This window comes from Oculina patagonica, chromosome 13 (assembly GCF_052425735.1).
Source record: "Oculina patagonica isolate OP01 chromosome 13, crgOcupat, whole genome shotgun sequence".
Lineage (NCBI taxonomy): Eukaryota > Metazoa > Cnidaria > Anthozoa > Scleractinia > Oculinidae > Oculina > Oculina patagonica.
The window spans coordinates 4941833-4969315 of record NC_135770.1 but is presented as its reverse complement, the minus strand read 5'-3'; the positions used below and the strand labels follow the sequence as shown (position 1 = coordinate 4969315).

At 38.2% G+C, this 27483-nt stretch overlaps 2 protein-coding genes across 11 annotated transcripts in view; one reads left to right on the top strand and one right to left on the bottom strand.

Annotated features, from left to right (window-relative positions):
- LOC144636828 (ZP domain-containing protein-like) overlaps nucleotides 1–27483 on the bottom strand; it is a 59469-nt gene that overhangs the window by 23635 nt on the left and 8351 nt on the right. For 6 of the 10 annotated variants that reach the window (XM_078496033.1, XM_078496030.1, XM_078496031.1 and 3 more), the window contains 4 exons: nucleotides 25545–25645; nucleotides 24462–24875; nucleotides 22757–22967; nucleotides 21185–21226 (listed from right to left, as the gene is read on the bottom strand). In XM_078496033.1, coding sequence (XP_078352159.1) covers nucleotides 21185–21226; nucleotides 22757–22967; nucleotides 24462–24875; nucleotides 25545–25608 — 731 coding nt within the window. In that variant the 5' untranslated portion in view covers nucleotides 25609–25645. Of the gene's footprint in view, nucleotides 1–19699; nucleotides 20096–20930; nucleotides 21227–22756; nucleotides 22968–24461; nucleotides 24876–25544; nucleotides 25646–27483 lie in introns of those variants that run through there. The other 4 variants (XM_078496037.1, XM_078496036.1, XM_078496038.1 and 1 more) reach the window with 2 other exon arrangements.
- On the top strand, nucleotides 552–11048 carry LOC144635298 (uncharacterized). The gene is made up of 7 exons (XM_078494407.1): nucleotides 552–609; nucleotides 685–741; nucleotides 3382–3483; nucleotides 5663–6079; nucleotides 7049–7259; nucleotides 8828–9132; nucleotides 10304–11048. Exons 3-7 carry the CDS (start codon nucleotides 3420–3422, stop codon nucleotides 10477–10479), a joined length of 1173 nt encoding a protein of 390 aa, XP_078350533.1. The 5' UTR covers nucleotides 552–609; nucleotides 685–741; nucleotides 3382–3419; the 3' UTR covers nucleotides 10480–11048.

The window sequence follows — 27483 nt, the reverse complement described above, 5'->3', positions numbered from 1 at the left end:
AAACTTGATGGGTTTTCTTTTCTAAATAAAGAGTTGTCTGCTCACGGTATCATATTTTTAGAACCCATAAAAATGCAATTATTTTATGAACCAAAATGAGCAATCATATACTGTTCTTACTTGTAGAGACCTATTAAACTTAACCGAGTAGATTAAATTGTTTGTCTTACAAATTACTGCGTAATAGGTTGGGCGTAATAGGTTGTATAGCATAATTTGCATACGTTTAATTAGTTTTTGGTATGATATATGATTTGGTGAAACGGTATTTGGGGGACAAGCAAAATTCCCTCAAAGAGAATATTGAAGAAAACAATTTCCCATTATTTTTGGTCACAGGCACATTTAGAAGATTTTTGTGATTTTGGCGGAATGTAAAAACAATGCAATAGTGCCTCGAGAAAAGTACGCCCTGCCGTCTCTAATGAACCATACTAACATTATTTAATTGTCCTTCGATACAAAAACACTCAAATAACATTCCAGTGGCAGTCTACAAACAGCTATGAATAGAAATTTCTTTCATGCTGGAAGGTTCACTGATTTTTCTATTGTCTCAATGAAATCTAAGGCTTGTTCAGTTCAGTTCACGCCGAAGACCTCAGACAGGTAACAACACTTGTGATACACGTTTAACAAAGTTTTCTCACGGGTTCTAACTCGTTCTTTTCTTTTTCTTTATAGCAGCCGGCAGCAGCAGTTTGAGCTTAGTCTCGTATGAAGGAGTGAATTCCAACTTTGGTAAGTTTTTCAATGATCTAAGTTTCAGTTTGCTTTTATTACAAGTGCGACGGAGCAACGTCTAAGAAGTAGATTCTTAACAGCCCATTTCTGATCAGGACTGAAGTGACGGTCGCGCTGTTTTCAAAGACGATCGATGAGCTACTACTCGTTCTAGATTAATTGTTTTCTCGCGTAACCGAACGAAACAAATTTTGCAGTGTTTGGCTCGTGTAGTGTTTTTAGGTGGTAGAATCAAGCGAGCGGTTCCGGCCAACAGGTAATCAAAGCGTACTATAAGAGTTGTATGAATGTACAATAAGAGCTTGTATGGATTTGAAACCCATACGTGTGATTTTCATTTCAACCGTCTGTCTGCATGTACGCGACAGACCGTTGAAACGAATTTGTCTGTCACGAGTATGGCTTTCTAAAGCATTAGAAATACAAAAAAAAGTGACACCAGGTAAGATTTTTAAGTTTTATTATAGCTTTTCAATGATTATAAGAGATATTTTCTCAACTTTATTTCAAATCCATTCAAGCTCTTATGGTACATTCATACAACTCTCATAGCACGCTTTGGTTACCTGTGGCGCTTCTCGTTCAGTAAGTAATGTGGGCGTGCATCAAGCAAGTGGACAGCTAATGCACAACATTTTTACCTCTAATAAACATTTTGGTTAGTAATACCAAAAGGTAAAAACTGAAGAATGCATAGCTGGAGAACTGGAATGATCTATATGATTAAATACCCCAGCAGGTCGACGTCTTTAAAGAAAACCAAATTAATTCTAAGAAGAAGGCGACCAAGGGTGCTTTGCTGACCCAGCTGAGTAAAACAGTTACACAAAACAAGGTTTCATCTTTGATTTGTTATTTCAACATCAAAGTGGTCGGTTGAATTGCAGCAGTAGGCAGTTAACAAGTTAAAAGGCAAATTCACTTCTAATGCGAAGGAATAATCAATGAACTGATCAGTCGGCATCTTTGAAAGACAGTTTACGAGAAATTCGGTTTTAACTCTTACCTCAGCAAATTGTTATGTTTCTTTTTCACAGATTCTTTTTGACATAAAAGGGATTCAGTTTTATTCACTGCGAAATACACTTAATTTTAGTCTTCTTGTAAAAGCATTCCAGTCTTCATGAGAACAAAAGGCGACTCCTTTCGCTATAAAATAAGATACACAAAGGCGAACATTCTAGTGCAGCCGAATTCACTCAGTCGTATCTGATTTGATATGGGAAAGTAAACAAAGGAAAGATTTGATCATTGCATAAAAACTAAAAGAATCTAGATGATAATACTAACCTGCCTGGAAGGATTTTTTGATATAAAACAAAACTGACCGGTTACTAGATTCCGTCATTAACATTGATTCAATGAAACTTTCGGAATTTTGCAATCTTTACACCTTTGTCAATATACTCAAGTACATTTTGGCTTAAAGTTGTAGTAGAAAATAGAGATCGAAGCATGTGCTTCTGACTCTAGTCTCTACTCTACTCTACTCTACTCTACTCTACTCTACTCTACTCTACTCTACTCTACTCTACTCTACTCTACTCTACTCTACTCTACTCTACTCTACTCTACTCTACTCTACTCTACTCTACTCTACTCTACTCTACTCTACTCTACTCTACTCTACTCTACTCTACTCTGCTCTGCTCTGCTCTGCTCTGCTCTACTCTACTCTACTCTACTCTACTCTACTCTGCTCTGCTCTGCTCTGCTCTGCTCTGCTCTGCTCTGCTCTGCTCTGCTCTGCTCTGCTCTGCTCTGCTCTGCTCTACTCTACTCTACTCTACTCTACTCTACTCTACTCTACTCTACTCTACTCTACTCTACTCTACTCTACTCTACTCTACTCTACTCTACTCTACTCTACTCTACTCTACTCTACTCTACTCTGCTCTGCTCTGCTCTGCTCTGCTCTACTCTACTCTACTCTACTCTACTCTGCTCTGCTCTGCTCTGCTCTGCTCTGCTCTGCTCTGCTCTGCTCTGCTCTGCTCTGCTCTGCTCTGCTCTACTCTACTCTACTCTACTCTACTCTACTCTACTCTACTCTACTCTACTCTACTCTACTCTACTCTACTCTACTCTACTCTACTCTACTCTACTCTACTCTACTCTACTCTGCTCTGCTCTGCTCTGCTCTGCTCTGCTCTACTCTACTCTACTCTACTCTACTCTACTCTACTCTACTCTACTCTACTCGTCAATGGACGTCATTCACCATCCCTAGACATCATTCACCATCACTAAACATTACTAACCATCATTAGCACAACCCGTCTTTTGGCAAACGCGCGATCTGATTGGCTACACAGGTGCCTTCTATCGATCGTTAGACGGCTCTTGGTGCACGCGTTCAGTTTTTTGCGGAATTGTATCAACAAAACATTTAAATAATCAACTCTAGCTATATTTTGTGTTTAATAGATCCTCCACTCCACTCCACTCCACTCCACTCCACTCCACTCCACTCCACTCCACTCCACTCTACTCTACTCTACTCTACTCTACTCTACTCTACTCTACTCTACTCTACTCTACTCTACTCTACTCTACTCTACTCTACTCTACTCTACTCTACTCTACTCTACTCTACTCTACTCTACTCTACTCTACTCTACTCTACTGTTTCCGCAGGATTTTTGAGACAAAAAAACAAGAAATAACTGAAGATAATGAAGCTGATATTGTGTTTGTCCATCGCCGCTGTTTTCCTGTTTGGAGCTGCTGTTGTCCACGGTATGTCTTCTTGTCCAGTTGTCATTTTATTTTCTGCATAACTTGAATAATGACGAAAAGTTCTTTTAAAGTTGAATATTTTTAAGTTCTTTCAGTCAATAATAATAACAAAAACATTGGTGCTTACCCACAGGGTGATCGCTACACATAACTTTGCCGAATAAAATCAAACCATAAAACGATTGGTAGCTTTAAGGCTGTTGTCAAAAATAAAATTTCTGGCTACCAGTAGCACTCACCAAAGAAAGTTACCAAACAAGGTAAGCGTCCATCGCGAGGCAAATCAGAATTTCATGATTACAGAAATACGGTTAGTTTGAATTTCAAAATCCAGTTTTTGTCCAGTCGGAAAAATTTAGATCAGTGATTAAAACAGACTAATGCGACTGTTCTAGTTTTTTCGACGTTTTTGCTTGTTTACAAGCTAAAAACGTAGAATAGGGGTTATGTGGTCAAAATTTGGAACCACATATTTGTAAACTCTCAAGGGACTTTTTTAATTTCTCAAGGGACTGTTTTAATTTCTCAAGGGATTACTTTCCGCTGTGGGTGATCACTTGCGATCTCGTGAAAAAAACGTGACTTGTCACATTTACAAACGTTATATAACAATTTTAAAAGTGACATGTCAGCTTTCTTGATCTTATCTCAACGCACGTGTGTCTGAAAGGCGATCTATAAAAAGCGTCGCACAAACAATGGATTGCGTAACTAAAACACAAATAAATAATCACTAGCACTTACATCGTTTAAAAATTACAAACGTCAAAAATAAACCATACCAAAAAAACTCGCTCTTTTCAAAGATATTATTGAAGTTAAAACAAATGCAAGAGATGGGGGCTTCTTTTAGCTTAGGAGCGGTTAAAAATTAGGCCACATTCTATTTCGTCATCAGCCTACAACCCTAGTCAGAAGTAGTTGGAACGCTTACGCTAAGAAGATAAAAAATGCGGATACTTGACGCTTAAACTTTCTCAATGGTGCATACAAACATTTTAAGAGCCCCCTTTCAATGTTGAACCCATTGTGGCTAAGGATTGTCTGTGCAATATGTTCGGGAGCTCAACATTGAGAAGGGGAGGGGGGAGAGAAGGAAGGTAATCGTGCCAACACTTCTGACGATGGTTGTAGGTCGTTAGGGACGTGACCGCGCGTTGACAGGGAATGACAGCAATGTTGCATGAATCGGCTTTACAACATGCGATCGTATCTACGCATTTCAGTCAAAGACAGCAAAATTATTTCGTATTTCATCTTCAAATATAATTCGAAAGCATTCACTTTATATATGGCTTTTGTTTAATCCTGGGTCTTGATATCCGACCCTCGCAGAGCCTAGACAAAACGCAGCTTGAGTGTAACGATTTGTTTACGCCCCAATTATATGCGCAATGTTTTCTCCGACAGTAGTCGGAAATATCCGTATTTTTTTTCGTGCTTTTTCGTGGAGCAATCGTAACGATACGGCCTTGAACACATTGAACAGCGGTCTACCTATAACAATTCAAATATGGCCGGTCGCAAAAACAAAGCGTCGAACGCATATTTTGCTGTTTCATTTGCTAATTTCGCTGCCGAAATCGACTGCCTCGAAAGGTCCTTGCAATTTTAAAGTATAGAATTGTCAGATCTCGGTGAAATTTGCACTGTTTATTTGTGTAATGTTAAGGAATATGTGTATAAATACCCAGCGCGGACGAGCCATTTTTGACAAAATTATATGGCTGCATTTCCTCCGCGAAGATAGGAAATTGTTAAACTAAACTACAAAGAAACTGTAATGATAAGTTCGAAGAACAATGCACAGGATAAACCTTCGACTCATACTTCATGCAAAAACGTCGATATCTCGAAGAGACTTTGATATACCAACAAAGTACTTGATCTCATCTTTAAATCTGATCAGATAACTATTTAAGAAAGAGGTAGATTGAGTGAGTTTATATTGCCGAAATTAACGTTTACGTCGTACATATAAACCAGGCCTACAGTGGGCCTAAGGATAAAACGAGGACTATCGAGTTCCTCCACGCTCATTCGAGATTTCAGTTGCGATCAGGAGATATGAAAAAGGCCCGTTTCATCTTAAAACTTCAAATTAGAACGAGCAATATACTTGTATATAAACAAAATTGTATGAAATAGTTAAAAATAATATCTTTTTTGCATTTTACAGGTCAAGTGACTGCAGCAACCCTTAGCTCTATAGATTGCAGCCGTGTTCACACAATAAGTTTTGTGCTCGACGTCACCAACATGTATGATCTCGCTCAGTGGGATTTCACTGATCCCGCTGCCATCAGTCTCTGGGCTGTGAACGGTAATACCGGGGTAGCTGCGTGTAAGCCGACATATGCTGCTGGTCCTCCCGCGACGTTGACATACGGGCCTTTTGACGTGGCGGTCTGTGGAATTACACCGATCATAAGTTTCGACAAAGTGATATACCAGTTTTCTATTACTGTTGTATCAGACGACACACCAGTAACCTATCAATATGACCACCTATACACCGTCAAGTGTAGTTACGACAAGCAACAAAATTTACAGGCGAGCTTTCAACCTCTTCATTCATTATCCGACGACGGTTCAGGTAAGTCAGAAGTAATAAAAGGAAACAACAGCTTAGTAATAATAAAATTATTCAAGAACTATTCCGGTTTCCCTTCCGTATTATTCCACATTCCATCATTTAGTTCAGATCATAAGTCAATTTTCAAGACAATAAATTCAAGTCGACAATAACCTGGAGAAACGTTGCCTTTTTTCAGTTTATGCAGTTTATGACTTTTTTTTCATTTATTAAATGGTTTGAACCCAAGAGTATCACTGAACACTATTGACTTAAGTAATTAAGTCAGGCACCACCAACAGTTATTTTTTGAACTACTCTCACCCGAACGATCACACTACCCGAACTTCTTTCCATTTGTAGGGATGGGATTTTATTTCATGAATCTGAGGGAAACTTATCGACAATTATCTATCTATCGAAAAGTAGATTTTCATCCAATAGGCCACAGATCTTCTGAACAGAAACAGAACAGAACAGATCTTTTCGTATACAACGGAATCTGCCTTTCAGTTTTTCAGTTTTAAGTCCTTTTGACAGAAAATAAAAATGAAATTTCGCGGTTTGCGCTATTTTAGGAGCAAAATGCTTAGATTGAAATCTACGCTTTATTGAAGTCAGTTGTTAACAATGATAGTAATAATAATAACAATATTAATAATAAATAACAACAACAACAACAATAATAATAATCAAAAATAATAAATAATTGTCCTATTTAAAATGAAAAAGACATCTTGTCATAAAAGATCGCTTTTATCAATAATTATTCGAAACAAAAAGGTATAAAAATCTTCCTGTTTCGAATTCTACTCTAGGGAGGATGTACTCATGCCCTCGTAGATGAATAGGTCTTCTTCGTTTTCCTTGTGGGGGAGGGGGCAAAGGGGAGGAAAGTAAGTCATAAAACATGTCAATTAGTGTCGATGTTCACTAGTTATTTAGTTATATTTGGAGCTGCAGTGTTCTAAATGTGTTTATTCTTTTCAGCTGGCGGAAACTTGCTGATTGCCTTCACTCTTCACCTCCAGTCTGACAATTCTGAACTTGCCGGCATAATTGATTTGTCGACTCCAATTTACGGTAAAGTAGTGATTGAAGCTGATCCCGCTTTTCCGGATCTGGATGTTCATCTCCAGCTTGTACAGGCCAGCTCAGATTCTGCTAATTCGGTAAACCAAATTTTATTGATCCAAGATGGGTAAGTTGGACCATTTTATCTATTGTTTACTACTTCCGGGGTGGAGGGTTGTTTCTCCCTTAAACAAGCTTTTTAAGTACGTGTGTGTGCGGCGCCAAAGAGTATGGTTTTTGAGTCGTTTTGGTATCAAATAGGGTATCGATTTTGGGCTTTTGTGGCCTGCACTGACTTTGAATGCTCATAACTTTTACAAGATTTAACCAAACGCTGCCAAACTTCGCGAGTTTATCTTAAATTTATCCGGAAATAATTTGGTAGGATAGGTTGTTGTGTCAGGAACTTGACATCTCCATGCCAACGGCATTTTGACAGGCATGTTTTCCCAAATTTGTAATTTTCGTGTTTCTATTAATGAAAATTAACTTTAGTGCAATTATTTTCACAATTTTCGACTTTAAAGCACAGTTTGATTGATTTTGAGTACTTTGCAGTAATTTTGGGTGGTTTTCTGGCGTTCTGGAAAAATTTTGAAATCCAAGTTGGCGGATCCAAGATGGCGGCTGTTTTGACATTATGATGTAATTGTCACGTGATGTGACGTCATCATCCGACGTGACGTATACCAAAAGATAGATGTTTGGACATACTATACATCATAAAAGTTTCATTGTGATTGCTTAAATATTCTGGAAGTGACATAGGGGGAAAGCCCCCCCCCCCCCCATCCCCGGTCCCAGAAGGTCCAAAAAAGCCCGGTCTGAATAGGGTTAACAGCTAGACATACCCATGGCACGCCGATACAGGAGAAGGGAATGGAAATAATTTCGTTAAAAAAATAATTCTGGAAATTGATCAAATACAGTACTATCATAATACTATCAAAACCAGTAAGGAAAACTTGTTACTTTTGATTTTCCATTTGTGCGTCTGCGTCTCACCTCCCTGCTCTCAGCTTACCAAGTTAAAAACTGTCCAGTTAGAGTGGCTTACCATTTCGAGTAAACTAAGCAGGCAGTTGAGTTTTGAACAAAAATGAACTTCCAATACTAAGTAGATAAGAGAGCTAGTTTCTTCGACGAAACTGTTGTACTGCGTCGGCGGGCAGGTGGACACACTTAGGATGTTTACCATTTGTAAGAAAAATCCGGTTGGTGTGACCGTTGCATAATGGTATGCGATTTTCAAAATAATCAATATACCGACCAACCGGATGACTTGTATCGCTTACCATTATTCTTCGAGGCGTTCCTTCCCGCTCACTCGTTCTAGCGCGAAATTCGGTGTTCTTTTCTGTCGATGTAACTGTATATTTTTGAGGTATAAAACAAACTTTTTGACGAAGAAAATGGGCAGATGCTGTTTAGTGCCGTCAGCTGTTCCATTAGACGCAAAAAGTTACTTTTAGGTAACTGCCCACCTACGCACCGAGTGAACGTGTAAGAGCAGCCAAAAATATGAGACAAGGCCTAATTTGGGTCGTCACGGAACGTTGCGTGACGATCAAAATGCATTCAAATAGCCGGACATTTCCGATATTTTTAAAATCTAACTTGACTCCGAGGCTTGGAGGAATAAAACAAAAGATATCACGTCGAGGTTGTACTAATGGGTTTTCTTTTTTTACTTAGCTGTGAGAAAAGTACGGTGGTCGATCATAACAGCGTCTCATGCGACGCTGATGCGGATGAAAGATTTAACATGTTTACCAATGGCGCTTTCCGATTCTCTGGTCAAGTAACCGGTAACGAGGTTTATTTCCATGCCACGGTCATTGTTTGCCTGGCAAGTGATGGGATGTCCGAATGCCAACAGGAATGCGCCGCTGCCTGCGCTGCTCCTACTAAACGAAAGAGACGTGAAACTGTCCAGGACGCCATGGAAACAACGTACTACGTGTCGGCTGGTCCATACAGAATTGCAGACTCCAAGAAAGGTTTGTTAAGAACACTTGTGCTTATATTAATCAGTGTGATAATTAAATTTGTCGATCTGAACCTAGCAAACATTTTCAAGTTTAAAGCACGACTTTACAAGTTGCCCCTAAAAAAATTATACGCATAAGCTCAGCCCTGATGTCCAAACCCTTACCCTTTTATATCATTTTTTTGACAGAACAGGTACCCCTTTTGTATACCTTCGATAGAAAACTTTTGCCCTTTCACTCACCTTCAAAATAGTTACTATATGTGTTTCTTTTTATTATTTTTCATTTGAATAACCGCTTAAAATACTCAATTGAATCGACTTTTTGGTTGGTCTGTTCGAAGCCGTTCTAAAAGACCCTTTTTAATGGCAGTTTTTCGTATGCTTTTATATACGCCAACTCTTGAAATCCCTACCCTTTTATATACAGCCTGAAAAATACCCTTTCGGGCAGAGCCTGATAGGAAGTACCCCCACTCCGGGCCTAGAATATCTGGCGGCCCATGTCTAATAATACTTGAGTCTACCCAGCCAAGCCACATTTTGAATGATTCTGATTAGTAGATTAGTTATGAGTCGATATAGACTGAACAGAGCAACTTTGCGGTGTTGATATTAGTATTAAGATAATCTGGATTACGGTACTCTGAATGAATATTGGTTTGAATATTTTTATATCGTACGTTGTGCCCGATTTCCAAAAATAAACAACAGTTTGCCTCCAGGGAGGGCAGGGGAGACAGGGTTGGTGATAAGGGGAAAATTTAGAAAGTTGTGCTATTTTTGTAAAAAAGAAAGGTGATAGCATGTTGGAACGAGAGCGGAACATTGACCTGGGGTAAATTCAATAAAGCATTTACAAGTGTAATTTACAAGTATAGCTATTGTTCTCAACCTCTAAAACAATAAAACAATAGCTACACTTGTAAATGTTTTATTGAATTGACCCCAGCCTTGTGTTAACGGCAATTAACGTTTTACGGTTTTTAACTATAACTTGTCAATTGATGCCAAGCTAAGGTTGAGCTAAAATTAAACAAATAGTCTGAACCCAAGAACGGATGTAACCTCTACACAAAACATAAAATGAAGTTTGGTTTGCTCATTTTAAATTTGACTCAGTTTGAAGACAATCAGACAATATGTAATTTCTTATATGACGCTTTATTTTATTTCACCAGAAGCCGCTGTTGACAAGGATGAGGGCGCAGCTTTCCCCACCTATGCGATCGCAGTTGTGGCTGTCTGTGGTGTCGTGGTCATCGCTATCGCTAGCGCCGTCGTGGTCATTGTGCTTCGCCGACGCCGCCAAAATTCTACAGTTGCTGACCCGCGAAATACTGGCGTCACCGCCTAATTTACACAGACCATATCTTTGGAGTAGAAATAGCTACTAGTAACACAACGAAAGCAATCACTTCCAAAGCCTTGTAAAAGGCCGGACGAAACAAAAAACAATGACCAGTGAAGAAACTATCACATCCCGGCAAAGGCTCATTTTATGCCTCTATCATGAATAGGTTTCAATATGACTTACATACGCTTGTTAACCTTTTCGTCCCACAGTGACTAGCTAGGCAGCCAGTCGGATGAAGGATAATTTTCTCAAAATAACTTTTTGGGGAGAATTTTCTTCTCAATAACTCAGGAAAAACGTGCACAGTTATTAGAAGATATATCCTGATCGCGGGACCTACCTATTTCCTGATTACACATGTTAAAGGAATACCTTTATTTCCTTATTGCACATTTTAAAGGAATACCTATATTTCCTCTCGTCCGAATCAGCTGGCAATAGAGCCTGTTAAAGATTAAATATACATCTCCTGCTCTTCTGCTCCAAAACGCCTTAGGTCTGATTATTACTGAACACTTTGTAACCAGCACTGAGTACAAAAATAAAAATTGTGTCTTTGAGATACTAAACATGTGTCGAGTTTTGTCTTTTCTTCAGCTTCGATGTTCGAAGGATATAATAGTCGAAATGAATGAATGACTTTATTAACGTGTCTAAAGTGTTTAGCTGAGGGGAAAAGTCCCCTCTACACGGACGATTGCAGCTGCCGGCTACTAAAGCGAAGAAATGGATATGACTGATGGAGTTAAAGCTTTGTAAGAAAACTTTTTTAAGGCAAATATAAAGCCTCAGTTACCTCAGTCACTGAACTTGGCTGCAAAGCGATGTTAAACGTTTTGCTCAGTCGACTTGTTAATTACATTTAAACGTTAAGAGGTATCCACTAAAAAGCTAACAGAATTTCTTTTTGTGGGAGTGGATCGAAATTATTATCAGTGAGAGATAAAGTCTTTTTGAAGATTTACCTTTAATTTTGGGGCTTAATAAAACGTTTCTTTTAACGTCGTTATGAGTATTCTGAAAGTACCGGGTATTCTTTAATTTAATCTATCACGTTCATTTCTTTGCTTGTCTTGATCCACAAGTTACCAAATTAAAGGAAAGAAACTAGCCATTTTCCACCTTAAAACCTCGTGCTATCTCAACAATAGCTATATATCGTGCACACAAACACAACAAACTTTTTGTAAATTCTCTAGCATTATAAATCACTTGCCTACTTAATATTCCCTGCAAAAAATTCAGAGATCAAGATAAGGTATATAGACCCAATGCAAATATGGCGGCTGTTTATTTTTGGCTCCCAGAAAAATCATTTGTCAACAAAATTAAATTACTCTAACTTAAAGATAAAGTCAAAATAAATCAGTGTATGAAGTTTGAAGGCTACACTTTCATCTAATGGGAAGTTACAGGGCATTTATATCGCCAAAAACATTAAATTGAGGCTTAATAACTTTAAGGGGCATTTATATCGCCAGAAACATGAAATTGTGACTTTTTCCATACAAATCTCTTAAATTTAAATGAGTCATAACTTTGCAACCATTTAACCCAAAACACTGAAACTTCTCAGAATAGCAAAATATTTCATATATATTTAAGTGCCGCCATCAGCGTTTTAAGAAACTTGACCAAACAAAATAAGTGAATGACAACCATTTTTGCATAAGGTCTATAGCCACAGGCGGCCCATTTCAGCCATTGGAAGTATACCAGGCCTCTTCATACAATAGAAGCAAACTTTTCAAATCAACAAAAAATGACGCCGTTCGGGGGAAAAAAGTCCCTATTTATATTTGATGTTATCTTGTCACGATTTTCGAAATACCTTTTAACAAATATACAAAAAACTCATCTTTGATGAAAGTTTAAGACAAGTATCTTAGGTTTGAGCATTTATTTACTTACTAACAACGAAGTTATGAAGATAAATCGATGCCAAAATCGACCGTAAGTATACATGATCAGATTACCTATGCGTGACAAATGCTGTGACGCTTACCCGGTTTTTGGTCAGCAATGAATCCTTGTCAATATAACCACTTAAAGCTGTTTTTTTTTTCGCTTGCTCGCTTGCTTTAGAGCCTCAAAATGAAAACACACCCAGGAAAGCTGCAGTACTTTTGTTTTGGACAAAGCACGACTGGGAGAGGCGGAGAGCAACAGATAATTAAATTATTGCGTGTCATAACATACTAGTATGGCGGCCCATCAACGCCATGGAAAACAAAAATATATAAAAATAAAATAAAAAATTTAAACAAAAAACAAAAATAAATAAATAAATAGAAAATAAATAAATAAATAAAATCCTTTCATGGATCAGCGACACCCTGATAGCCTAAAAGGCACTTCGGAAAGCCACTTAATATATTATGGTATTTCCCACACAAGTGCTCGTGCCCGAGTTTGTCCACAGGCATCCCAGGCGTTGTATGCGATCAATGTGACATACAGTATAATGTGGCCGATTAGGTAACTCTGGTTCAGCCGTTTGAGGCAATGTATGAGAAAGCTTCGAAAATCGCTCTAAATACTACATTTGTAAAGGAACCGACATAAAAATGGCTTACTTCTTGTATTTCTTGCATTATTTATTTGTACTGTAAAGTTATGAAGCCGTAAAGTTAGCAATAACTTATGAACTTCCAAACACTAACGTCAAATGAAGTGCTGCGAAAACAAGGCAATAAGTTTTGCAAAACTAACTGATGTTCACCATAAAGAAATGCGTGAAATTTTAATTCATTTTAAATCCACAGTTTTTTTTATTACATATGTTAACAGACCTTCCAAAATGAACAATACCAATTATAAATGTACTTGTACTTAATAAAAAATAAAATCATCAACCGAAGGAGAAATTTAGTACAATATCGTGACTTAAAAAATACATTCAAGCCACGAATGTGTGCAACTGAAGCATCAGTTCCAAGTAACGCACGGAATGTACCTTACCTAAAAAGTGTGATGAACTTATACATTGAGCGTAGATATTCAAATTTATTCTAGCGCGGTGGTTTACAGTCGACAACACTTTGTTTTCACCCGACCATTTTTCTCACTTCTCAGTCGAAAACAAGCACTTAAATCAGTACAAAAAGATTGAAAACTGTGAAGGTGATCCTAGGATAACAGCATGAACTGCCAATGGCATTTTTGCGTTGTTTACGACGAAATTGATTGCTTAAACACTCCAGGAGAATGTCCACTTTTGGAAATGTGGAAAACAATAGCGTGACGTAACAACATGGCGGTTGTCAATTCTTCCCGAGTGGACTCCACTAGAATTTTATATTTCCCGTTTTTCAAGTTTTCCCGTGGTGCGTTTCCTGCCAGATGGTAACACAACACAAAGAAAGCATTGAAGAAGCGCTATGCGTGACAATTGTGTAAAATCACGGCGGATTGTGCGCGTAGGTTAGAATTTACTTTCGATGCGTATGTTTGTTTTGGTTGTCTTTCGGGTCGTTCCTTCAGCTTTAATCCAGTGTATTTCTTGTGAAAAATTTTTCTGAGCCTTGAAAAAATTCAGGGATATTCTACAGTTATTCTAGTTGCTCTGTGCGAAATCTGAGCGATGGGCCGCAATTTGGGTGGATGGGCCGCGATGTTTGCTGGAAGCCATCGTCTACGCAAAGTGGGACTGCTTACAACTAATCTGTTTGGGCTTCTTTTCGTTCGCTTCAGTCGATGACTTGATGGATAATTGACGTCAAAGAACATCTTAAATATATCCAGGATCGCCACAGATTATCTACTGGACGTGTTTAAAGACACAACAACGAGCTTTGTTTTCTTTCTGGTTTCTTTGGACCGAAGGTCGACGCGCGGCTGAAAAGCGCAAAAGCACATTGAAATGTATTAAAAGGAAGGGTATCTGGCAAAATAAACCAAGCACGGACTCGCCTGAAGCGAAGGAAATTATTTTCTCGATTCGATTCAATTTCTTGATAACCTGGAGTTAGAAAAACATGGAATGACTAAGAACCCTGGCGAGCTGCGTGTTTGCGCCATGCCAGGGAAGACGAAGGAGACTTCAGGCAATGTATGTTCGTTAATTTCAGTGTAGTCAACTTAATTCTAACCAGCTAGGAGTTCTGACGGTCTTGTTGTTATGTTTATAAGGAACTCTAAATGCCATGATGTTTTCAAGCTGAGCTAGCCTTCGAGTTGAGGTCATCGGTCTAATTGATTTCCTGGCCAGCTATTTTGCGAAGCAGAGTTTGACACCTTTTGACGCCTATTTGTTGATGAAATATATGTTAGAAAGGTTTGTTGTGACTCATTTTTATTGCAAGATAAAACTCAGTACAGCTCACTTTATGTTTTCACTACAAGACCAGCAGATTATGAGCTGCGCGAAGGATTTTTCTTTTCTCATATTTTTATTGTGTTGCCAAGCCAGGCTGTTTGATTTGCAGCAATGTAATGCCACTCTAATGTGTCGTTTCCTTCCACGCGTGTTCTATTTTCTTGACTCAGTTGCGCCAAATATTCATGTGGCTTCTACGAAGCTATTTACTTTTTCGTTTAATTCGTAGAAAACAAGTAATAAGTTTAACGGCTAATGCAAACCTTCGACTATCAATTTGTTAGACCGGTCAGTTCTGGCACGATACCAACTGTTAATGTTTTCATGTCAGTTTGCGACATCGCATTTAATTTTTGAATTCGAGACGCCGCCAAGCTAATGCCCGGGATAATTGTGAGAGTATCTTATTTGAAAATCGGAGTTCATAGCTCCTGTTAATTTACCAAACCAAGTGCTAAGTGTGTCACTGATATGTACATAGCGCGCGACGGAAAACGTTCGTTTCCGCTTTACTCACTCTCGGCCAAGAGAGATAAACGGCATATTTTTTTCTTTCTGCAAGCCGTGAATAAAGTTAGGCCCAGGATGCTTAAATACTTGCATGATGTGGCGTAAACTGCGAGAGTATCTTATTTTAAAAGCGGAGTTCATAGCTCAGTTCTTTTTTATTTACCAAAACCAAGTGCATAGCGCGCGACAGAAAAAACATTTAAAATGCAAGCGCTCGTCTCCGCTTTACTTATTCCTGTCCAAGAGAGGTCAATGGCATATTTTCTTCTTTCTGTAAGCTGTGAATTTCCGCTTAGTTAATAGAACGAAGCTTGTTTCATTCGAATTTGAGTTCTGTACACTTCGCTGTTCTAGATTTCGATCGACAGAGCAGGAATATTTTATGTCAACAGACCTCGCATCATGTGACTCCAAATTCGAGCAATGATTGGATAATTGTTTGTTTTGATCTGCGGATCAAAACATTTCCAAAACTGGACATTCAACTGAACTGTTAAAGTTTAGCTGATCATATATATTAACAACGATAAGCTAACAGAGGGACCTGAAAGAGATCTGGCAAATTTTCATTTGAAAAATAGGATTTGGGTCACTAGACTGGGATTTGTAAAAATCTGGGAAAATAATAGACTGGGAAATGGGATTTGGGTTAAATTTGACCTGCGAAATTGAATTCATACCCACACTTCAGGACCTTTTAATCGTAGCTGCAATCTTATATTCTATGCATAGCCTGCGTAGCTGGCGGTATTGATGAGCATTAAAGCGTATTAAAGCGTTGTAAAGCGCCCACCAGCAAGCGACGAAGTCGCGAGTGGTTTGGGGAGGAGAAGCTGAAATACCTCAGCTTCTCCTCCCCAAGCCACTCGCGGCTGCGGCGCTCGTTGTCGCGGCTTCGCCGCTTGCTGGTGGGCGCTTTAATACCCAACAATACCGCCAGCTACGCAGGCTAGTCTATGCATTGACATAAATTGATTTCTTCTGGAATTAGCCAATGAGAAGGTGATTTCGCATGTGGGTTAGCTAACCAGTCACTCTCGGCTCTGGCAAGAGCATTGGCTTCATTCAGCAGGGCAAGGTACAATGCTTTAGGTCGAATGGGTGGCAGAGACACATCCAATCCCAAATTCTGGCAAATGCTTGAAGCATGTCAACCTTTAGTTGCTTTAATTTTTCGTTTTTGCTGACCAGATGATTACAAGATACTGGCTGCGGTCACATCTAGGCTACTAACTATAGTAAAGACGGCGTTAACTATAGTTAGCTATTTCGGTAATGTGACCGCTTCTCTGTTCACCCTAACTATAATTAGAAAATTTACGCCTCAGTGATCCAAAACAATACAGACTAACTATAGTTATACCCAAGCAGGGTTCATGGGTTAGTCTTAAGTTTACAAACGAAAAGCCAATAAGAATGCGACAATTCTTTTCGCACGTGCGAGATGAACATAAATATGCAAAACAAGGCGTGAAGAGAAGGAAAAAATTAAAACAAAATGCCAAGAAATTACATATCACCAATTTTAACAAAAATAAAGCTTGAATTCATCGGTGTCTAGCATCCTTACTTCATTTTATTTTCGTCAACGCCGAGATGCCGTGCAAATATAGAAAAAAAAAGAGGAACAACTAGACACAGATTAACAACAAGGACTGTCATGAACTAATTTAACTTCGAAATTATCCAAATGATAATCAGAACTGCATTGGTGTGAAGTTGTTGGTGTAAAGTTAATATAGTTACGTCGTAGATGTGACCGCAGCCACTATCAGTGTTACAAGCCGGTTGGTATAAAGGCTACTATACTCACGCTATCCAACTTGAACAAGCTTTTCAGTTTTTTTCACTGAGCATGCGGTATGCAGATACAAGTACGTTCGAAGTAATCCAACGGAAGGATTTCTTAGAGTATTATGTACTTCTGGTCTTATGGCGTCTTGCCTTAAAAGAGAAATGCCCATCAAAACCACCGACTACGATTGCCCATCTACGACGTAACTAAAGTTTAACTTAAGTTAGTCTTAAATTACGTGACGTCCTACGTATACCTTACTGTAGTTAGACTAGTTAGTGCTTTCGGTCGACTTTGCGGTCACACCAATAATAATAATAATAATAACAACTTTATTTAATGAGGGTTACACATTACAGTTGAAAACTGAAAAACCTGTGGCCCTCCCCTAGAATAAAAGTTAATACTACTACAAATATATTATCAATAAAAAAAATGAGAACAGATAAAATAGATAAAAACTAGATAAAAATACAAACAGTAATTTGGGTGTGACAGTATAAAAATTTAAAAATTATGACATGGGAAAGCTATCTAAGTCGGCATAACCTTCCTTAATAAAATTACTATAATTATGTTTAAAAGCCAATGCAGTTAACTACAGTTAGTTTCGATTTGCATTTGGATAATTTCGAATTAAAATTAAATTAGTTCATGACAGCCGTAGCTGTTGATCCGTTAAATGTAAAAAAGTTGCCCGGCAAAAGCCGTGCCTAGTTGTTCCTCTATTTTTTTTTCGATTTGTGTACGGCATCTCGGCGCCGTAGAAAAAAATGAAGTAAGGTAAAACTTCCACGGATGCTAGACGACGAAGAAATTAAGCTTAATTTTTGCTTACATTGGTTAATATATGTAATTCTTTGGTATTTTCTTTTTCTTTTTCCCCTCGCTTCACGCTTTATTTTGCATATTAATGTTTATCTCGCACGTGCGAAAAGACTTTTCACAATTCTACCTTTGAAAACTTAAGACTAACCCATGAACCCTGCTTGGGTATAACTTTAGTTAGTCTGTATTGTTTTGGATTACCGAGGCCTTAATTTTCTAACAATAGTTAGAGTGAACAGAGAAGCGGTCACATTACCGATATAACTAACTATAGTTATCCCTGTCTTAACTATAGTTAGTAGCCTAGATGTGATCGCAGACATTATTTAGGCAAGTGATTAATGCTACAGAATTTAACAATTTGTGTTTGTGTTCACGATATATGGCTTAATTGAGCAAGCACGAGGTTTGTATGTGGAAATTGGCCTGGTCTTTTTCTTTAATTTGCTAACTTGTGGATTAAGACAAGCAAAGAAATGAACGTGGGAGATCGATTAAAGAATACTTTCAGAATACTCATAATGACGTTAAAAGAACCGTTTTATTAAACCCCAAAAATTAATGGTAAAGCTTCAAAAAGACTTTATCTCTTACTGATAATAATTTCGATCCACTCCCACAAAAAGAAATTCTGTTAGCTTTTTAGTGGATACTTCTTAAAATTTCCGACTATCATATCCTTCACTTTTAATTAGAGTCCGGCCCCAAAAACTAAAAGACCCCTGAAAAATAAAGTTATCGAAAATCGAAGCAGAAGAAAAGATAAAACTCGACACATGTTTAGTATCTCAAAGACAGAATTTTTATTTTTGTGCTCAGTTCTGGTTACAAAGTGTTAAGTAAATAATCAGGTGTTTTGGAGCAGAATATTAGCCAGCTGATTCGGACGAGAGGAAATATACGTATTCCTTTAATAATGTGTAATAAGGAAATATAGGTATTCCTTTAAACTGTGCAATAAGTAAATATAGGTATTCGTTTAACCTATGCAATAAGGAAATATAGGCATTCCTATAACCTGTGCAATAAGGAAATATAGGTATTCCTTTAATAATGTGTCATAAGGAAATATAGGTATTCCTTTTACCTGTGCAATAAAGAAATATAGGTATTCCTTTAATAATGTGTAATAAAGAAATATAGGTATTCCTTTAATAATGTGTAATAAGGAAAGAAAGGTATTCCTTTAACACGTGTAATAAAGAAATATGGGTAGATTCCGCGATCAGGATAAATCTTCTCCTTACTGTGCTTATCATGGGAGGATTTTATTTTCAATCAAAACGTTTTTCCTAAGGAAATAAAAAACGTAATGATTGAAAAATAAATTCTCCCAATACAATTCTCCTGAGAAAAAATTGTCCTTCATTCCGACTGGCTGCCAAGCTAGTCACTGCGGGGGATGATCTGCAGGTTTCAACATGACTGACATATGCTGATTAACCTTTTGAAAAGGTTAATCAGCATATGTCAGTCATGTTGAAACCCATTCATAGCCTTGTGAAAAGACGGATATTTCATGCCTCTATCATGATGGTAGAAGTATGAAATATCCTGCTTTTTACAAGGCTTTGGAAATGATTTTATTCACTGGCCATTGCTTCCGTTGTGCTTAGTAATGGAATTACTAAGTCCATTACTAAGTACAACGGAAGCAACGGCCAGTGACCAACGGAAGCAATGACCATCAATTAACCTTAAATTAAAAAATTCAAGGGTTTTCTGATTAAATCAGAAAACCTTTGAATTTTTAATTTTAAGGAATAAAGACTCCACTATTCAATAACTGTTTTTTAAACCAATATCAAAGCCGTAGAACGGCGTCTTTGTTGATTAAATGCTAAAAAAAAGAGATAACCCCTTTTTTAACATTTAATCAACAAAGACGCCGTTGGAGAATAACGACTTTTCCAATAAAATGAAACACTTCACTACAATAAACTATTCAGCTATTTCTGCTCCAAACATGTGGCCTGTAAATTAGGCGGTGACGCCAGTATCACGCGGCTCAGAAATTGTAGTATTTTGGCGGCGACGGCGAAGCACAATGACCACGACGGCGCTAGCGATAGCGATGGCCACGACACCACAGACAGCCACAACCGCGATCGCATAGGTGGGAAAAGCTGCGCCCTCATCCTTGACATTCTTGTCAACAGCGGCTTCTGGTGAAATAAAATAAAACGTCATGTGAGAAATTACTTGATATTTCTTTTGGTTATAGTGCATTTAAGTTCGGCTTAGTATCAAGTAGTGGAATAATTGAATAAGCAAACATTTTCGTTGATCTCAATTAGTCCTCGCCATCAAGCTGAATTTAAAGATATTACAATTAGCTTACCATTTTAACAATTATCTGCAGACTGATTTAAGTTTAAAATGAGCAAACCAAACTTCTTTCTATACTTTGTGTAGAGGATACACCAGTCCTTGGGTTCAGACTATTTATTTAATTTCAGCTCAACCTTAGTTTGGCATCAACTGACAAGTTATAGTTGAAAAAACGTAAAAAGTGAATTTTCGTTAACACAAGGCTAGCCATTGTTCCGATCTCATCCTATCTTAAGTACCACTTTCTAAAATTTCTCCATGCCGCTAAGCCCGTCTCCTCTACCACCCCTGGGGGCAAACTACTTTTAGATCTTTTAAACCTTCAAACTGGTATTCATTAAAAGTAATCCAGATTATCTTAGTTCTAATATCAACACCACAAAGTTGCTCTGTCCAGTCTGTATCAACTCATAATTTATCTACTGTAATTAAGGCATTTAAAAACGCCTTTCAAAATGCTTCGAACAGACCAACCGAAAAGTTAATTCAATTATGTATTTTAAAGGGTTATTTAAATGACAAATTAAAAAAAAAACATATAGTAACTATTTTGAAGGTGTGTAAAAGGGTGACATTTTCAATTGAAGGCATACGAAAGAGGTACCTTTTCTGTCAAAATTTTTATATCACACTGATTAACATCAGCACAAGTGTTTTTTAAAAACAAACCTTCATTGGGGTCCACAATTCTGTATGGACCAGCCTTCACGTAGTACGTTGTTTGCAGGACGTCCTGGACAGTTTCACGTCTCTTTCGTTTAGCAGGAGGGCAGGCAGCGGCGCATTGAGTTTGGCAGGTGGAGCCTGCATTAGTTGACAAGCAAACAATGGCTGTGGCATGGAAGTAAACCAGGTTACCGGTTGTTTGTCCGGGGTATCGGAAAGCGTTCATGTCAAATCGTTCATCTGCATTAGTGTCACATGTGAGGCTGTCAGCATCAACTATCCCATTGGCGTCCTCACAGCTAAGTAAAGAAAGAAAAGACATTAGTTCTCTAGAAAGGCTAAACATATTCACTTAATTAAAACCTGTTTAACTGTTGTATTAAGGACAACTTTAAAGAATTCTAAAATAACCGGGAAAATAGGTACTAAGGACCTGCGGGACTAAGGAGAGGGCGATTAATATAAAGGACGGACCATTATATTTTGAGGGGGTGGGGGGTTAAGCAATAACCAAAAAAAAATCATGCACAGAAAAACCGGCTGAAAAAATCGTGCAAGGGGCGGCCATGAGGAAAAAAGATAAGAAAAGTCTTTAAAAAATTCTTGCACAACCTGAAGGTGAAAAAAAAATTTTGCCCAGAAAAATTGCCCAAACCCCCCTCCCCCTCCCCCTAAAAAAATAATGGTCCTTGACGACCAAAATAAACCCTTATCTTTTATATTGGAGTGGGGAGGATACCGTATTACAAACATTAGAGAGCTTAAGCAAATTAAACTGCAACGGCGACGAGATAGTCACCAAACAAAAGGTTAAATGAGTAGAATAATAACTCTGCACGAAATTCTGTGTATTTTGGACAACGTCAGCCACGACGCCTAATTTTCTATTTGGGCTTTCTTTGAATATTCAGCGGGTACTAGTTCTTAAAGCGATAAATAAGCAGAATACGTCTAGCAAATTGCGAGGTTTTCAAATAAAATATAAATTCATTTTTACCCGACGTTGTCGTCGACGTTGCCGTCGTCGTTGCTAAAGCCCTCAAATAACCGCTGTTACACGTCAGTGTACTATATCACCCATTGCGGGAATCCTCAATAACTGCCGTGTTTGAATACTTATCAACTCCGTTCTCATGAATTACTAAGCGTGTCCACTTGCCCGCCGACGCAGTACAGCAGTTTCTTCAAAAAACTAACTCTCTGATCTAATTAGTCTTGGAAGTTAATTTTTTGTTCAAAACACAGCTGCCTGGTTAGGTTACCCGAAATGATAAGCCGCTGTAATCGGATTGTTTTTTTTTTTTAACTTAGTTAACTGAGCGCAGGGAGGTGAGACGCAGACGCTTAAATCGAATCAAATTAACAAATCAATTGTGCTGAGGCCAACATACAAGTTGTCCTTACTGGTTTTCATGGCATTAGTTCTAGTTGCCAAATTATTTTGTTGACGAAATTAATTGAGGTAATTAATTGAGGTAATTTACCATTTCTTTCCAGTCCCCTTCTCCTGTATGGGCATGGCTTGGGTATGTCTAGCTGTAACCGTAATTTACTTTTCTTGTCAAGAGGCGACCCGAGGGGTACTCCCTGAATATTTTGATGGAGGTGCGTGGCAGGCTTCTTAAGAGTCTTACCTTAATTCAGACCAAAATATGCGATTTTTCTTACCCTAATTTAGACCTAACACCCAAAATTGAGACCCTATTTTAGACCCAAACGGTACAAAAGCCATACTCTTTGGCGCCGCACAGACAAACGTATAAAGCTTGTATAAGGAAAACCTCCCCGGGAATAGTGAACACTAAAATGTCCAAAATGGTCAAACGTACCCATTAGTGATTAATGTAACTTGGCCTGCCGAATTAGCAGCATCTGAGCTGGCAGTAACAGACGTGAGATGAACATCCAGATTCGGAAAATTGGCATCATTTTGAACCAATACTTGTCCGTAAATTGGTGTCGACAAGTCAATGACGCCGGAAAGTAGAGAACCGTCAGACTGGAGGTGAAGAGTGAACGCAAACAACAATTGCCCGTTGCCTGAAAAGAATAAACACATTCAGAACCCTGTAGCTCCAAAAATAACTAAATAACAAGTAACTATTTACACTTGACATGTTTTCTTGGACTTACTTCCCTTCCTTTCCCCACCCCCGGCCAAAACGAGAGGATGACCAATGATAAGCGAGGGCATGACGGGGGGCATGAGTACATCCTCCCAAGAGTAGAATTCGAAACAGAAAGATTTAAGCGATCTCTTATAACAAGATGACTTTTATATTGTATTGAGTAGGACAATAATGTAAATTTACTATTATTGATTCTGTGTAAAGACACGAGTATCTTGTTCCTTATAATGAAGACTATAGAGTGTTTTCATGGCAGCCATGTTGGAGGAGTCAAACAATAAAATATATTTGCATAAAAATGATTTTTTCCCAAAGGAAAATCATTTTATTGTTTCACTCCTTCAATATGGCCGCCATGAACACTGCTGGTCTTCCTCGTTAGCATTTAACTATTATCATTAGCATGTAAAGTTCAATGAGCAGAATAATAACTTCGCACGTGCGTTTTGTAGATAGTGGCTGCGGTCACATCTACGACGTACATGTACGTAACTAAAGTTTAACTTTAGTTAGTCTCAAGTTACGTGACGACATACCTAACTGTAGTTAGTGCTTTCGATTGACTTTGCGGTCACACCAATGCAGTTAACCACAGTTAGTTCTAATAAGACTATGGATGACGTCAAAATTAAAAAAGGTTCGTTAAAAACATGGTTTACCGGCGCAAGCTGTTATCCTTCTTTTTTCTTATTTTTGTGCGGCAAGCCATTGAAGAAAATTAAGTATAAGGTGGAACTTTTAACGGATGCTACATGCCGAAGAATTCAAGCTTTATTAGTGCTTACAATGGATCTATCCGCCGTATATTTAACATTTTTATATTGCTTTATGTAAATTTTTTGTTTGTTGTTTTTCTTTTTCCACTCGCTTTACGTATACTTTATATTTTGCATATTTATATATGTTCATCTCGCACGTGCGAATAGAAATGTCACATTATGATTGGTTGTTCGTTTGTAAACCAAAGACTAACCCATGAACCCTGCTTGGGTATAATTTTAGTAAGTCTGTATTGTTTTGGATCACCGAAGCGTAAATTTTCTTACTATAGTTAGAGTGAACAGAGAAGCGTTCACATTACCGAAATAGCTAACTATAGTTATCCCCGTCTTAACTTTAGTTAGTAGCCTAGATGTGAGCGCAGCCAGTGTTCAGTGATACTCCTGGGTTCAAACCATTTAATACATGAAAAAAGTCATGAACTGCATAAACTGATAGAAAGCAAGGTTGCTGCAGGTTATTACCGACTTGAATTTATTGCCAACTTGAAATTTGACTTATGATCTGAACTAAATGGGCGCAACCGTGACATGAAAATGGAATAATACGGAAGGGAAGCCGGAATAGCACTTAAATAAAAATACTATTACTAAGCTGCTACTCATTTTTATTACTTCTGACTTACCTCCATCAGCACTTGTTAATAAATGAAGAGGTTCAAAGCTCGCCTGTAAGTTTGAGTTTTCCCTGTCGTAAAAGCACCTGACGGTGTATTGGTGGTCATATTGATAGGTTACCGGTGAGGCAGTGGGGTCGGCTACAGCAGCAACATTAATGTTAAAGCTGTATATAACTTGGGTGGAAGTTACTTCCGGTGCATCGGCACAGGTAACGACGCTAAACGGAGCGTATTCCACATTTCCGGTCCCCTGATTAAATGAAGGCTTACACGATGCATCGGTTTTAGCGTTCAAAGCCCAGGCATTGACGTCAGTTGGCTCGGCGGTATCCCACTGAGCGATATCAGGTATGTCGATGTCAAAACTTATTGCTGTAACACTGGCACAATCTATATTTACGAGTGTTGCCGATGCTTGACCTGTATAATGAACAAACAAATTTTTTTTAGTTTATAGAATTTTGTTTATACATCGCACGTTCTGCCGGATTAGTTATAAAACGAAACAAGCCTTTTTTGCATCTCTTGACCGCAGAAACTTGTTGAGCGTGGGAGAACTCGATAATCCTTGTTCATCCTTTGGCCTAGTACATGCGCTCAATTTGCCTTAACTGACCAGTTTTAAAGTTAAGAGCAGGTATTTTGTTGGTTTTATTCTGAGTCTACTACAGTCTAACCGATTTGTAACCGATTTAATTACTTATTTCAAATTTTCCCGTTGGATAAAAACTGGATTTTGAAATTCAAAATGACATTATTTCTGGAATAACGCAATTCTGATTTACCTCCCGCTGGGCGCTTGCTTTGTTTCGGCTAACTTTGTTTTTTGATAAATGCAACTAATGGCCAGAAATTTTACTTTGGACAACAGCTTTAAAGCTACCAACCGTGCTTGGTTTAATTTTATTAGGCAAAGTTATGTGTAGCGATTACCCTGTGGGTAAGTACCAATGTTTTTGCTATTATTTTTGACTGAAAGAAGTTAAAACTTTGAGTTCATATTTCAAGCCTGAAACTTAAGGTTTAAAAGAACTTTTCGTCATTATTCACGTTTTGCAGAAAATAAAATGACAACTGAATAAGACATACCGTGGACAACAGAAGCTCCAAACAGGAGAACAGCGGCGATGGACAAACACAATATCTGCTTCATTATCGTCGGTTATTTCTTGTTTCTTGTCTCAAAAATCCTGCGGGAAAAAAAAAACTTCTAAGATAAGCCATGAGCGTTTATTTTTTTATTTTTTTATTGGCCTTGTTTGAGTAGAGTAGAGTAGAGTAGAGTAGAGTAGAGCAGAGCAGAGCAGAGCAGAGCAGAGCAGAGCAGAGCAGAGCAGAGCAGAGCAGAGCAGAGCAGAGCAGAGCAGAGCAGAGCAGAGCAGAGCAGAGCAGAGCAGAGCAGAGCAGAGCAGAGCAGAGCAGAGCAGAGCAGAGCAGAGCAGAGCAGAGCAGAGTAGAGCAGAGCAGAGCAGAGTAGAGTAGAGCAGAGCAGAGCAGAGCAGAGCAGAGCAGAGCAGAGCAGAGCAGAGCAGAGCAGAGCAGAGTAGAGTAGAGTAGAGTAGAGTAGAGTAGAGTAGAGTAGAGTAGAGTAGAGTAGAGTAGAGTAGAGTAGAGTAGAGTAGAGTAGAGTAGAGTAGAGTAGAGTAGAGTAGAGTAGAGTAGAGTAGAGTAGAGTAGAGTAGAGTAGAGTAGAGTAGAGTAGAGTAGAGTAGAGTAGAGTAGAGTAGAGTAGAGTAGAGTAGAGTAGAGTAGAGTAGAGTAGAAACTAGAGTCAACTAAAGCACATGTTCCGATCTCTATTTTTAACTACAACTTTTAGCCAAAATGTACTCGAGTATACTTCTGAAAGGCATTTTTAAGGGTATGTTATTACAAAGGTGTAAAGATTGCAAAATGTTCGAAAAGTTTCATTGATTCAATGTTAATCACGAGAGCCATAATTAAACAATTAACTTGAAGAACGAACAGCAAGTAATTTAGCCGGACAATTGAAATGTTGACTTAAAGTGCAACTGACTAGGGAAATACTAGAATAACCTAAACGAGAGCTTGATACGTCCTCCGCGCACTGACTTCGATACATATACCTTCATATTATTGCATTTCTGTCCATGGAAACAACTTTGAAAAAAATTTTTTTTTTTTTTTTGAACCTGTTAATTTCCCACTGTGGCATTTAAACTGTTTAGGTTTTTGCTTCTTTTCTCGGAAGAATTAGAATCAACTCGAGGCTTGCGAGTCACGATCTTCGCGCTATCCTCATTCTCCACGCGATCGGATTTGCTTGGGCGTGCCTTATATAATTAATACAAAAGAATAATGATCCTGCCCCGGCAGGCCGCAGTTCTTGATATTTCAGCAAAAAATGGAATCTAGTAACCGGTCAATTTTGAATTATTTCAAAATATCCTTCCTGGCATGTTAGAATTATCATCTTGATTCTTTTAGTTTCTATGCACTGTTCTGTTTATTCATTTGTTTACTTTCCCATATCAAATCAGATACGACTGAGTGAATTCGGCTGTTCTAGAATGTTCGCCTTTGTGTATCTTATCATATAATGAAAGGTGTCGCCTTTTGGTTCATGAAGACTGGCACGCTTTTTCAAGAAGACTAAAATTTAGTGATATTTCGCAGTATATAGAAATCCCTTGTTTTAAAAAAGAATCTGTGAAAAAGAAACATAGCAATTTGTTGAGGTAAGAGTTAAAAAACGAATTTCTCGCAAACTGTCTTTAAAAGATGCCGACTGATCAGTTCATTGATTATTCATTCGCATAAGAAATGAATTTGCCTTTTAACTTGTTGACTGCCTACTGTTCAACTCAACCGACCGCTTTGATGTTGAAATAACAAATCCGCCAAAGTTGAAACCTTGTTACGTGTAACTGTTTTACTCAGTTGGGTCAGCAAAGCACCCTGGGTTGCGTTCTTCTTAGAATTAATTTGGTTTTCTTTGAACACGACTCCCTGCTGGGGTATTTAATCATCTAGATCATTCCAGTTCTCTGGCTATGCATTCCTAAGT